Here is a 13,438-nt window from a genome sequence, read left to right as displayed (position 1 = left end):
AAAGTAACCAGCCACTCCTTTCCCCATTGTACTACGTGCTCAAGATCAGAGGAGAGAGAATTGGAGAGAACTTGGTCGTTTACTGTCTTAGATGTGCTACCATAAATGGTAGTGTCGTCAGCATAAATGTCTCATAAATTATCTTCCAATGAGTCTCATTCTCATTTCCCGTCCCACTAACAAAAGTTGTGTTGCTTTACACATATTGTTGTTGTCTTAATAACTCCCAAATACATCTCTTCCTCACTGGCATAGATTTTTGATAAAAAGAAGACAACAAGATGGTTTCCATTGGAGATGCAGAAATTGTCGGTCAACAGTTAACCTACATAAAGGATCATTTTTTGGAAAGTTTCTACAAATAAAGCACATTGGAAAAAACGAGGGCAATCTCTAACAATTGCACTCCTTAAACCAAGACGGCAGAAATAAAAACAGTTGATGCAAATACGTTGATGCATGAAACGGAACACAAAACCAGAAAACAAAATTTATAGAAATGTAAAAAAATAAAAAATTTCTTGCATTTTTTTATTTTTATTGTTTCATGCATTAAAACAAAAAACTTTATAAAAAGAAAAGTAAGAAATAAAAGTTTATTATTCTTTTTATTTTCATGATAGCACAAAAGTGTCAAAACAAAAACAACTTCTTAAAACAAATGAATGAAAACAGTTTTTAATAGAAAAGAGTTACTTGGAATTTTGGGCTAATCTCAAGTTCATGCGGTTTTTCTTTTTTTCTTGTTTTTTTTTTTATTTGTAATAAATAATGAAATATTATTTGAAACTCTGAAAAATGGAAAATATTTATATCCTAACCTAAATCTAATAATAATATATTTTTCAAATAACTTTTTTCTTCTTAAATAAAGAAATAAGATATAAAATTAAATACACGCACACATGTATATGTTAAAAAATATTTTTTATTCATTTATCGTTTAGATTAGTAAATATTAATTTCGATGACACTTTTTAAATAATTAGTCATTCAGATTAAAATACAAACATTCAGCTGATTCTCCGATATTTTCAATAAATTTACAATACATTTGGATTCCATTTTCATGACATTTTGTCATAACTTTTTTCCTTTTAATATTTATTATTTGGGGTTTTCCAAATTAACTTAAAATGGCTGTCACAAATCTTTTTCAATTCTCGGATATTTTCCAAGAAATAAATTTAAAGTATTTTCAGTTTCACTAAAATAACTTAATATAAATTTTATGTATAACTTCAGAAATCAATGTCTCAACTTCTCAACTTAAAAGAAGGGAAACCGAATATTCAAACAAATACTTATTTGATTTATATGTTATTACGACATGAGCTGCAATAACTTAATTTAAAGGAAGTCCCCTGTGTAGAATCTTATAATTCTATAAGAATTGGCAGTATCTCCCCACATTCTTGTAACATATTAAAAAACCAAAAGAATACGTCAGCCATGAGATGTTACGGACGATATGACGTGTTGTTTTAATTCAGATCAGTATCATCATGAAAAAAAAAATCCAAGTGAAGCACACAGACAGCAAAAATGACAGGACACAATGATTATATATATATATATATATATATATATATACTCTTCAGAATAAAATTATCCAACAATCAGCTGGTATGGAAACCTGTGATTACAAGATTTACAAGATATTACTGGCAGTAATATTCTATAAGTATTATCCCACCTAAATAAGAATTGCTTGATATACAAGATAGAGCAAATAAATCAAATTTTAGTGATTCAATGAATTTAAAAATTTAAATTCATTGAATGATTAAAATTATATATATATATATATATATATATATATATATATATATATATATAGGGTGGAACAATAAAAGTGTCGCCCTAAAGAAAACAACACCACAGCTTTAGTTTAAAACTTTTAATTTAAAACTAAAAAATACGACTGGCATCTATTTAATCTAGCTGCCTTCAGCATCAATCACCACCTCGATACGGGTCTGGAACTGGGAGCATGCCTTTTCCACAAATGCTGGCAAGAGCTTGGTGAATACTCGGCATATGGCAGCAATCAGGCTGGCTTTGGTGTTGCGGAAGGTCATGCTGGTGATGTTCTCGATTTATGATCAAACGAAGTTGTCCAACAGATCAGGACGGGGTAGGAGGGGGCCAATGAGAGAAGGACACAAAATCTGAAGCCAAGCCTGATTTTCTTTGGACGTGGGTTGGCGCCGAGTCCTGCTGCCACACCCAGGATGTACCAGCGACCACCTGATTACACCAGGTGATCACCACACTCTTCAACACATTCAGGTACACATTGGTGCTAATTTTAAGCTGACTTCAAAGATGTGAGGTGGCATGATGTGGCCCTCACTTGAAACCACACCAAAGACCATAACCACGGCCAGAAATTTTGTTTTCATCATCCTGATCAGTACTTGTTATTCATAGCAATCCAGCGATGCATTTTGAGGGTGCTGGCAATGGTCCTGTTGTCATAACTTGGATCGATAGAGAGCATAAGTTGTACAGTGGGATATCTCTGATCTCACTCGTTGAACATTGTTTTACTTTCAGAAATGATAGAAGGCTCCTATTGCTTCTGGGATTTGTACACAACTAGTAGATGGTCTGCAACAAAAAAAGAAAACCGGTTTTCATCAAACGGAAATGGAATCATGTTGTCTTTTCTATGGCGACAATTTTATCGTTCCACCATTATATATATAGGTAGGTAGGTAGATAGATAATGTTTTTATTACACAACAGGATTCAATCTTCCCAAAAGAATCTTCATAGAATACTCAACGAGCCAAGAATGGGTCGAACAAAAAGAAAACAATATTTCTTTTTTTTTTTTCTTTTTTTAATATCATGCAAAATGATTACTTGAGTCCAAATACAAATATAAGAAACATGTTTAAACGTAAATATCATAAGAAATTAACTCAGCTGTTCATTGGGGATGGAAAGGGTCTGGGTGAGAGATAGGAATAATAAACACAAAATACTTAGCTGACAGAAACATGTGATATCCAAATAAAATGAAACATGTGATACCCAAATAAAATGAAACATGTGGTACCCAAATAAAATGAAACATGTGGTACCCAAATAAAATGAAACATGTGGTATCCAAATAAAAATGAAACATGTGGTATCCAAATAAAATGAAACGTGGTATTCAAATAAAATGTCCAAAAGAAATAATATTTTCAGTTGTGACATTCACTGAAAACTCAGTATACAATGACACAATCGAGGACAATCCAATTTTTAATTTTACGTCTCTTTCAGTGGATCGATATTGTAATACTTCAATGGGTATTTCCATTGATTTCTCTGTTATGAATAACTCCTCATAATATAGTGGAAGATCAGTTCTTTCACATACCATGTGCCATTGTAATATCCTTTGTGTTCCTGTGCGACATTAGATTTAGGTTAGGATATAAATATTTTCCATTTTTCAGAGTTTCAACAATATCTCGTTTGCATCTTCATGCAGTGTGATAATGTTTCTTCTACATCTCTGTGTGATGAAGCAACATCTCTTTTGCATCTCTGTGCAACGCATAAATATATACATATATGTATAGAAGCTTGGGATTAAGCATAGTTTTTATAGGTTTCTTCTTTATTTTGCTACATGACAAAATCTGTTGGTGGCTTTGGTCCTTTCTATCATGGTGTTGTATGTATACATTCATTTTACATTCAAGCATAGTTTTAGAGGTGTTCCCTTTTCTGCTATCTAGGAAAATCTGTAAGTTTCCTCTACTCTTTTCTGTGCAGTTAACTTTACATTAGTTAAATCTGTGCGCACAGCAATTTTGGTTTTTCTTTAACTGCCATAGATTCATAACATAGCACTATTGGTAAGATGTTTGTCTTCTTGTGCCTTTCAGAAGGCCAGCGCATATCTTGAATAAATTTCTCTTGATGTTGTCATGGTATAACCCCGCTATGAACTATCAGAATGTTTAAAAATTGTTTAATGTAAAAAAAAAAAAAAAAAAAGCCATCAAATTTTCTTTAATAAAAATTCTAATTTCTCTGTAACTATCTTTCTTTTGTGTAATGTTAAAACAACTTTAACATTTCTAAAAATTAATTTTATAAACTTTGTTACATTAAAAAACCCAGCTGTCACAATTTTCTTTTATGTTTTTAATAAGATTTTTAAAATTAATCTAACAACATTAAAAACAAAAACAATATCCACAGTTTTCCTTTTTTTTTAAAGTAAAAAGTACAATTCTTCTAAATTGCAGAGAAATTATCTTCTGAAAAAAAAAAAAAAAAAAAAAATGCATCTTTTAGTCAACAAGAGTTATTTCCCTTGCATCGATAATGACGTATCCACTAAAACCTCGGAACTGGGAAGATTCCACGATATCATAAATAATGAAATAAAACAAAGTTGATGTCATCCATTAAAATATAGAACGTAGACGACACGAAGAAAAGTGGTCGATATAAATAAATCCAGAAAGAGATAATTTCAAATTTTACCATTAAAACAAAAAAATTAAAACAAACAAAAAAATAGAAATATTTGATTCTTCTTTGTTATTGTAACGAAATTCGAAAAATGAAATATTGAATTTGTGCAGTCACTCATCACACACACACACACACACACACACACACACACACACACACACGCGCGCTCGTGTGCAAATAAAACGAACTTTTATTCATTTCAATTTTCCCTTCGCATTTCGCACAAAAAAATAGGTTTTGTCAGCAAAGACACAATTTCAAATACGCCCACACACTTTTCTCAAAACAACAAAAGTAAAATGAACATATTTTGGGCGGACGTAGTTGAAAGCACCATCATGTGACACAAGTAACTAATGAGAAAATTAAGAAGATTGTCTTTTTAACGCTTTTCCAAAAGCCAAAATGTCAGCAGGAGCAATCGTGTTCTGGAGCCGGCCAAAAATATATAAAACGCATCAAACAGTCTTCTACGGAGAGAGTTCATTTTTTTTCTTTCTTCTCGCTTCGACGACACAACGAGAACATGCCTCTCATGTTCACAACATCGTTGCTGCCAACACCGCCAACACCATGATACACACGCCACGCGGACGCTAAAAAATCACTTATGCACACACGCATTCATTCCGCACATTTTCTAAATTAATAACAACAAATCACTTCCCTCATGAATTACTTTCCTCATGGGACTTTTTAAGTAGTAGATAGCATTGATTTCATCTGAAACTCAATATTTAAATTTTCGCATTTCGTTACATTAACGAAGAAGAATAATTTATTTTTGTTTTTGATTACCTATGGATAATAGGTAACTTGCTAACTTGGGCGCTTATGTCAATGGATCATTAAATCTAACGGAGATAACCAGCATAAACATAGCAAAAATAAGCATATTTTGCAATATATAATTTGGGACGCTGAATAATCAGTAGAAAAATGAAAGAATGTTAAATGAAAAAAAAAACAAAAAAACAAACAAAACGATTACACGGAAAAAAAAAAGAAATTTGTTTTTCTTTATTTTAGGTAATCAGTCATTTCTGTCTTTGATTAAAGTTTATTTTATTTTGTTTTACTATTATGTACAAATGTATTAAAAAAAGAGAGGAAACAATTACAACGTTCAAAGATTCTGCACAAGATAAAGAGTTGTTTTTTGGGGTTTTTTCTCTCTTACATAAGGGAAGCATTTTTCTTTGGCTAATTGGACAACAACTTCTTGATTAATTAACAAGTTTATTTAATTTTTCTGAATTAACAAGTTTATTTAATTTTTCTTATTTAACAAGTTTATTTTTTCTTAATTAATTAACAAGTTTATTTAATTTTTCTTAATTAACACCGTTTCATTGTAACAGGTTGTTTACTTTTGTTTTGTGTTAATTAATAAGTTTATTTGGTTACTTAACATTGGTATATTTTTAAGCAGTGGCGGCTCATGCCTAAGATTAGTGGGGGTGCTGTTTAAAAAAAATGCGTATTGTTTTAATATTGTGTAAAAATAAAACAAACATAAAAAATATACATAATTTATACGTATGCACACGTATAAAAATACAATAACTTAAAGGAATTCTAAATAGATGTAAATATTTGGAATATCTTACTTATTATATTTATTTGAAAGTAAATTCCATTCTTCTTGTTTTAATTTGTGAGAAAAGATTGATAATTTTCTCCTTAACTTCTGAATGACTGCTGAAGAACTTTTTTTCAATTGAAAGCACTCCAAGTGCATTTAATCTTTCGCAACCCATGGTGCTCCTTAGAAAAGTTTTTATTCTTTTCAGAGTTGAAAAACAACGTTCTGCCTCTGATGTAGTCATGGGAATTGTCAAGATAATTTTTATGAGTTTTGTGATTTCACTAAGAACATCGTTTAAATTGTTTTCCAAAATAAATTTCAGGAGATCAATTACTTTGCAATACTCATGGATATCTGACCTACTATAAAATATTTCTAACTCAGTTTCAAGCTTTTGTTTGTCAATCATGGGATATGCTTCAGTTGTCAAGGATATCTCTTCTGTAGGTAGTTTTTTATTCTTAAAACTAGCAAAGCTTATCTTGTTAAACAATTTAGCAAGTATTAAATGTTTAGTTGAAGAATATCTGTCCGTTATATCAACAGATATATAGTCACACAGTTCTTTAGCTTCATCCTTGAGTGTTTGTGAAGGATTTTCACAGTATTTGGAGTTTCTTATCTCTAAAATAGCAGTTTTGAAATTTGTTATGTATTCATTGACTTTATATATGCTAATTTCCCGAGATTGCATTTGATTATAAATAATTTGAACATGAGACATAATTTGATGAAATAGCTCTAACCAAAATATGAAATTTTCGTCGTTCAAATATTTCAGAATTCCTGTCGCTTCTGCAACGGTTTCATCTACATATGATGTTGACTGAATTTCAGTGAGACATTTTTTTAATGCTTGAACATTTTCATGAACTCTATTTATGGTCCGTATGTTAAAGTTCCACCTTGTGGCAGATGGACGTGGAATGCTTACATCCAGATGCTTCTTGAGAATGGACAGATGCTGTGGTGATCTAGAAAAGAAAGTCGGAATAGCCAAAATGTTAGAGATAAATATTCTAGCATTTCGTGTAATGCTTGCTGCATTCCTCATTATTAAATTAAGTTGATGCGCATAACAGTGAGTGAAATGTGCATTACTATAAACTGCTTTTATTTTCGCCTGAACACCAGCTTTTTTGCCTTTCATGACATTTGCACCATCAAATGTCTGAGCTATCAGTTTTTGGCGATTCCCTTGAAGGATTATATCCAATTGTTGTAGAATACATTTTGATATTCCATCAGCGGTTTGGTTTTCTGGAATAAAGAATCCCCAAAAGCGTTCAAGTATTTTTTCATCCAAGACATACCGTAAAACAATGATCATTTGTGTATGTTCAGACACATCTGTTGTATCGTCAGCCATGACAGCTACAAAGGAAGCTTTGCTAATTTCTGCTCTTATTTCATCACGGTATATTTGTAAAAGACAGTCAAGTATGTCATTCTGAATGGTCTTGGAAACACCTTTGAAGACACTACTGGTTTCTAAGTGATTCTTTAAATCTGGATCTAATTTAGATGCAAAATTTATTAATCCTCTAAATACACCTGGATTTACTGAATCATCTTTTTCATCATGTCCTCGTAAGGGAGTTTCAAAGTTCCCACAAAAGAAAATACAATCTATTATTTTAGATAAAATTTCACGGTTCTTCTTAACATTCATGTTATGATGATTGATTGAAAGTCTGTAGGCCTCACTAAGTTTTTCTTTAATATTTAAGGTCCCCAAAATTGATAGGGAAACTACATTGTCAACGTGCTTCTTTGACTTCTCATGCTTTTCAGTTCTATCTTTCATTTTGCTAATAGTTCTGAAACCATCTTTTGTCCACGTTACATCACCCCCAAACAACAAACAAGGAAAGCAGAACAATGCCTTTTTTAGTTCACAGCCGCAAAGCCAACTTTTCCGTTGGTACCAGTCAGAATTAAAGCTACGAATATACACTTTGTTGTTGCTAATGCCTGCTGCCGAGATATTTGAATATCAGGCGTTGAATGGCCTCTTTTCTTAATTTCAACTTTATCATGGAGAGGCAGCTGTGAAAACTCAATCTGTTGAAGTTCACTTACCGTTACAGAAGTTATTTCTTGGGGATGCAAGGAGGCCATGGTTAAATTTTTTTATATCAATTGTGTTGGGAAAGGTAAGTACTAAGTAGTCTATTAGTAGAATATTAATTAGGGTAGAAGGAATACAATGTTTATGTGATTCTTTTTTTGCGATTCAACTGAACCGGAAGTTCTGAGTTGAATCATACTTTTATAACTTTTAGGTCACAGATTTTTATTAACGAAAAAAGTTTTACTATTTAAAATTTATAAAAAGCTTGTTGTTAATTAAAAATAGGCTTGCCATTAAAATTGTCTTTTTTTAATACAAATATTTTTTAACTTTGCCATTATAAGCCGTCGAAAAAGGAATATGCAAAAACATTTTAATAAAAAAATACTATTTTAAATTGTGTACACTTTACAGAGTAATAAAAAAATATACAAATATATTTCTTTAAAACTTTACAGATTAAATAAATTTTATGGGCTTTTCCGCAGGCAAACAAACGAAAAACATTTTTTTAAATACATTTTATTTACAATTTTTTAATAATTTATTTTTTCATAAAAACAAAATACTTGCTTGCACACGATGGTAAAGTTAGGAGTTTACCATTTAAAAATGGTTTTATTGGATAACAGTTTTATTTAAAATTTAAAAATGTGTTTATAACTAAACTTACTTTGTAAATAAAATATAGAATAAAAAAAGTTTACATGTTTGTACTATGAGCAACATTTAAAAACATTTTTTAACTAAAATGTATTTAAAAAATAAAATTTTCTTCGCTTTTCTATAGAAAAAAAATGTAAATATTTTTTTTATTCTGTAAAGTTTAACTACCACAAAATGAATAGATTTCAAACTACATAAAAACACAAACAAAATAAGCCGTATGTGAAAAAATAACATTAGTTACGTTGGTAGCTTTACGGGTAAAAAGCCCGAACACTTTTAATTAAAAAAAAAAAAAGTTTCGCATATTGTATATTTTTGTCTGCTTAAATCGCATTTAAAAGTGTGAGAATTTTTTTAAGGTGGATATTTATTTACAAGAACACTTTACACTTTTTAATAATAATAAAAACAAAACATTTGTAAACAAGCCTTTTAAAAAAATAATAATATAAGCGAAAACACGCAAACACCGGTTTTCACGAGCGTTTGGAACTGCGAAAAGGACAGTTCCAACTTAGCTTTCATTCGCCGTCTGAAGCGGGCATGCGTATAAGCGAACTTCGCTAAGAATGTGTAACTGTGAATTTCGCAGCTCCAAGCAAAGTTTTACTTTTATACTTATATGAATATGGGGACAGTTATCGACATTAAGCTTCAGGATTATATATATATATATATATATATATATTATTATTATTAATATGATATATTATCACATAGAAAGGAAAAAATAAACGTATTATTTTTACCGTGTATCGATAATATTGAGTAGAAATGATTGGGGGTGCTGCAGTTCCACAGCTCCAGGCATGAGCCGCCACTGTTTTTAAGTTTGTTGATTAACTTCGCTAACTTGTTTCCTTTCCGTAAACTGCTTCAGCAATTTCCGGAACTCGGCTACAGTAATCGTGTAATCATTTTTTCCCCCATTTAACATTCTTTCATTATTCTAATGATTATTTCAGCATCCCAAATTATATATTGCAAAATAGGCTTATTTTTATTATGTTTATGCTGGTTATCTCCCTTATATTTGATGATCCGTTGACTCAGCGCCCTAACTGAACTGCTTGGCCTTCGGGACAAGATCAAAGTGTAGTATCTGTTCCGGCAGATACTGCAAGCAAAGACCATATGTGGGGCCAACCCCACATATAAGACCTTGGTCAATGGAGGGGCAACCCTTCATACCAATTGTAACTATCCAGCTTCCCTACTCCCCGGGGAGTTGGTCCCCATTTCCCCTTCACTCCTCACTTTAAAAATCGGCCTTGTGCCTAATTTGCTCGGTGGGGGAGCAAATAAATACTTCAAAGTGTAGTATCTGTTCTTCAGATGCTGCACTTCAATTTCTTGTTCTCTGTCAGTGGAGGAGAAATCCTTCACGACTGAGACAATTTTTATTTTTGTTCCTTTTCTCCACGTTAAAAAACGACCCTCACGCGGGGAAAGAAAGTAAATAAGGAGTTTTCCCGCCTTTTTTCAATGACATATTCTTGCACGCTGACACACTGGTTCTCATTAGATCACTAAAATTAAGCGGCATTAAGCCTGTCAGTACTAAATGAGTGACCATTTGGAAATACCAAGTGAGTGCTGTATGTGCTCTCTGTTTATCTCGGCAGTGTTTCCAGACATTCTAGACTTCTCCTTGCCACTGGAATCAGGCAGTGCCAATTCAGGAAAAGTGTGGTTTGGGATTGCACAACCCTTGCTTCATGATTACATGTGCACGCACTCTTGCAAGGGTTATCCATTGTCTCTTGAGACAGATCAAAGGCCATTAATTATTGACAATTTCAAAAGAAAAACAACAAGAAAAAGGTAACATTTTTTTGTCAACAAAATATGCTCATTAATATGACACGACGGAGTAAAAAAAAAAAAAAAATAAAAAACCCAAAACGGGAATACCTATATTGTGAATCTTATAATATCTGGTTTAAAAAAAAAAAAAATATGGAAGCCATACTTACATAATACTTCTTGTTATTCAGTTAGTTAAACTAAACGTGAATATATAAACATGAATTTTATGCATTTTAGCCTAACGATTCGATGAGGGATGAAATGTGGAAAATTCTCTGTAGATTAATTACCATATATTTTCATAACTTACTATCTATAGAAGTTGATTTTTTTTCGCTCTGACATTGATATTTAAAAATTATTAAAATGAACTTCATAATATACTCAGTTATGGATATGTGAGCAACTTCATGAAGTTAACTAATTTGCATATTCCTTTGAAAAACCAACGTTCATTAATTATTAATTTTTATGGTTTCCAATTAGATGATGAGTTTCAGTTAACTATTATGCTTGATTCTATTTATCCGTAGTTTCTACATTGTACATAATTGCATAGAATTTAGCGCAAAAACGTTCTAACACACAGGCCTATAACTGGCCTTATCTATGTGTGTGTGAAACCTCTCTACCAAACTCCTCTCTGAATATTTAGTCTACAAACTTGAAACTTGATACATAGAGTATTTGGACCTTGGGAACACTTTTGAATTGGTTTGTAGCCTATAGAAATAGCTGTTAAGGGGTCAAACCTTGGAAGGAGTAAATCGACTAACTTCTGCGTATGCATACATATACATTTTTTAGCTTTGAATCACTTTATTTAAAATGTTTTTATCAATCTGGCGATAGCTCAGATGATAATGAGAAAAACTGAAGTGCTAAATAACAACAAAGATTGGAGCGCTGCATGTTTTGATTCGAATTCGAACTGATAACATCAAAATCATTTTCTTTAATTTTTAAAATCATTACCATGTGTCTAATATAATAATTAATAGGGAATTTGATCTATAACAATAAATACAAAATCTGCAGGAATTAAAATATCATATTTAAATGTATTTCACAACCGGACAATACTAGGCAGCCTACAATATACATGTTTACCTACATCCCAATAATTAAAGTAAGAAATTAAAAAAACGTAAAGATTGTTTTTTTATGTTATCAGAAAAGATTTTCTTTTTAAGTTGCGATAGCTCAGTTCTCTCCTTATGAAAAAAAAAAAAAAAAAATTTAGAAATGTTTGCATTAGAAATCAAATAGCAAGTCAGACTTACCCCACTACCTGAAAAGACTTTGAAATGAAATCTCCCATTTAAAATAAAGCCAACACCAATTTGTTTTAGGTCTTCAGAAATGATAATTTATAAATGAAAAATTCAATTACTGATCATATTCTATAATTTTATATATTACTCTGAACACTGGTGAAGCATAATTTGTTTTTGTCATTTTTAACAGAGAGTATTTACACTGGTGAACAAACAAAAAAATGTAAAAAAGTTAGAGATTAGGACATTTTAATTTGGTCAAATGACAAGAGAATAATATCCTGGAAAGAAAATGTTTTGTTTTAAAAATGGAAAAATATTAGGAAATGAAATGAAATGAAATGAAGCACCATATATGCACTAGAGTCCAGATTTTTGTCACTGAAGATTTTCATGCAAGTTTTTTGAAAGCTACATTCAAACTAATTAGTGAAATTATTCTACCCCCTCCCCCCCAAGGGAACAAAATGATAAAAAGTCTAATAAATCTACAGTTGTGTATGGGTTGGTACTGCAAAGAAAACGTTTAACAAAGAATTTGACACCTGAGTTCTACTTTGCACTATGGGACGTTGAATTTGACCTTTCCATAAGATTTTAGGAAGATTCTATTTTTAGAAATTTAACCAGATAGTTCGGAACCATAAGGAAATCGTTTTTGGAGTTATATTTTCTGCCTCTAAAACTGAAGAGTTGACAAAAGGTTTATGTTTGGAAAGCCTGAAGAGTGAAGGGGAGATAACTCCTTTTAAAATTCACAAACAAGAATAAATTAAAAAGCCAAATATTTTTCTGCTTTGTTGCCAAATTTAATATCTGTTTTACATGATGGCATGTGTTGGACGATTTGTAGAAATTGCTTTCCAAACTAATCTTATTTATCCTCCTTTCTTTCAAATGCATACTTATCACTTTTTCATGTTTTCCTTGGTCTTCCTCTGCTACTTCAACTGTTCTACATCCACTGACCCAAGCAATCTCATTCTTTTGAATGTATCCAAATCAATGAAGTCTGCACACAACTCCATATACTGGCAGGATATAATCTTAAGAGATCATCAGAGAATATAATATTGACAATTGGGATGCAAGTGCATTTCTTCAGTGAAGTATCTCAAGTTAACTTATCCCGTACCACCGTCCGAGTCTTGTCAGTGCATACTTTCGTGAAAAAACTCACTGCATCTAGATTCACCATCTGGCACGGTTTATCCTTCTCTCGAGGGCAGATGGGCCTCTCTTAAGCTGTGATAGGCAACCCATCTAGTGATGGCGTCACAATAAAAAATACCCTTGATAGCTCTGGCGAAGCATCAGGCATTCAGCTGCGGACAAGATTTGAATTACACTACAAACTCATGTAGTGAGTTTAATCTTGGCTGAGGCTGCATGTTACTTTTTATCAAGTCACTATACAGTGATGATGATATAATATAAAGAAAGGAATCGTCCATTGCCTATAACAAAACAAAAGCAATATATAGTAACAGCAATGGATATCAAGAGGAGATGAACAGTTTAAGAGAAACTCTC

The 13,438-nt window shown here is 31.6% G+C and overlaps 1 protein-coding gene across 1 annotated transcript in view; it reads right to left on the bottom strand.

Moving 5' to 3' along the window:
* Window positions 1-1,845: 1,845 nt before the first annotated feature.
* LOC145293801 (solute carrier family 25 member 32-like) overlaps window positions 1,846-13,438 on the bottom strand; it is a 155,143-nt gene continuing 143,550 nt past the window's right edge. The window contains exon 7 of the mRNA XM_080140373.1: window positions 1,846-2,613. Within this exon, the coding sequence (XP_079996499.1) occupies window positions 2,556-2,613 (58 nt within the window). The 3' untranslated portion in view covers window positions 1,846-2,555. The remainder of the gene's footprint in view (window positions 2,614-13,438) is intronic.

This window comes from Euprymna scolopes, chromosome 15, assembly GCF_053919585.1.
Source record: "Euprymna scolopes isolate OS-2025 chromosome 15, ASM5391958v1, whole genome shotgun sequence".
NCBI classification, from domain to species: domain Eukaryota; kingdom Metazoa; phylum Mollusca; class Cephalopoda; order Sepiida; family Sepiolidae; genus Euprymna; species Euprymna scolopes.
Note: the sequence above shows the minus strand (reverse complement) of the source record. Positions and strands in the feature narration are given on the sequence as shown.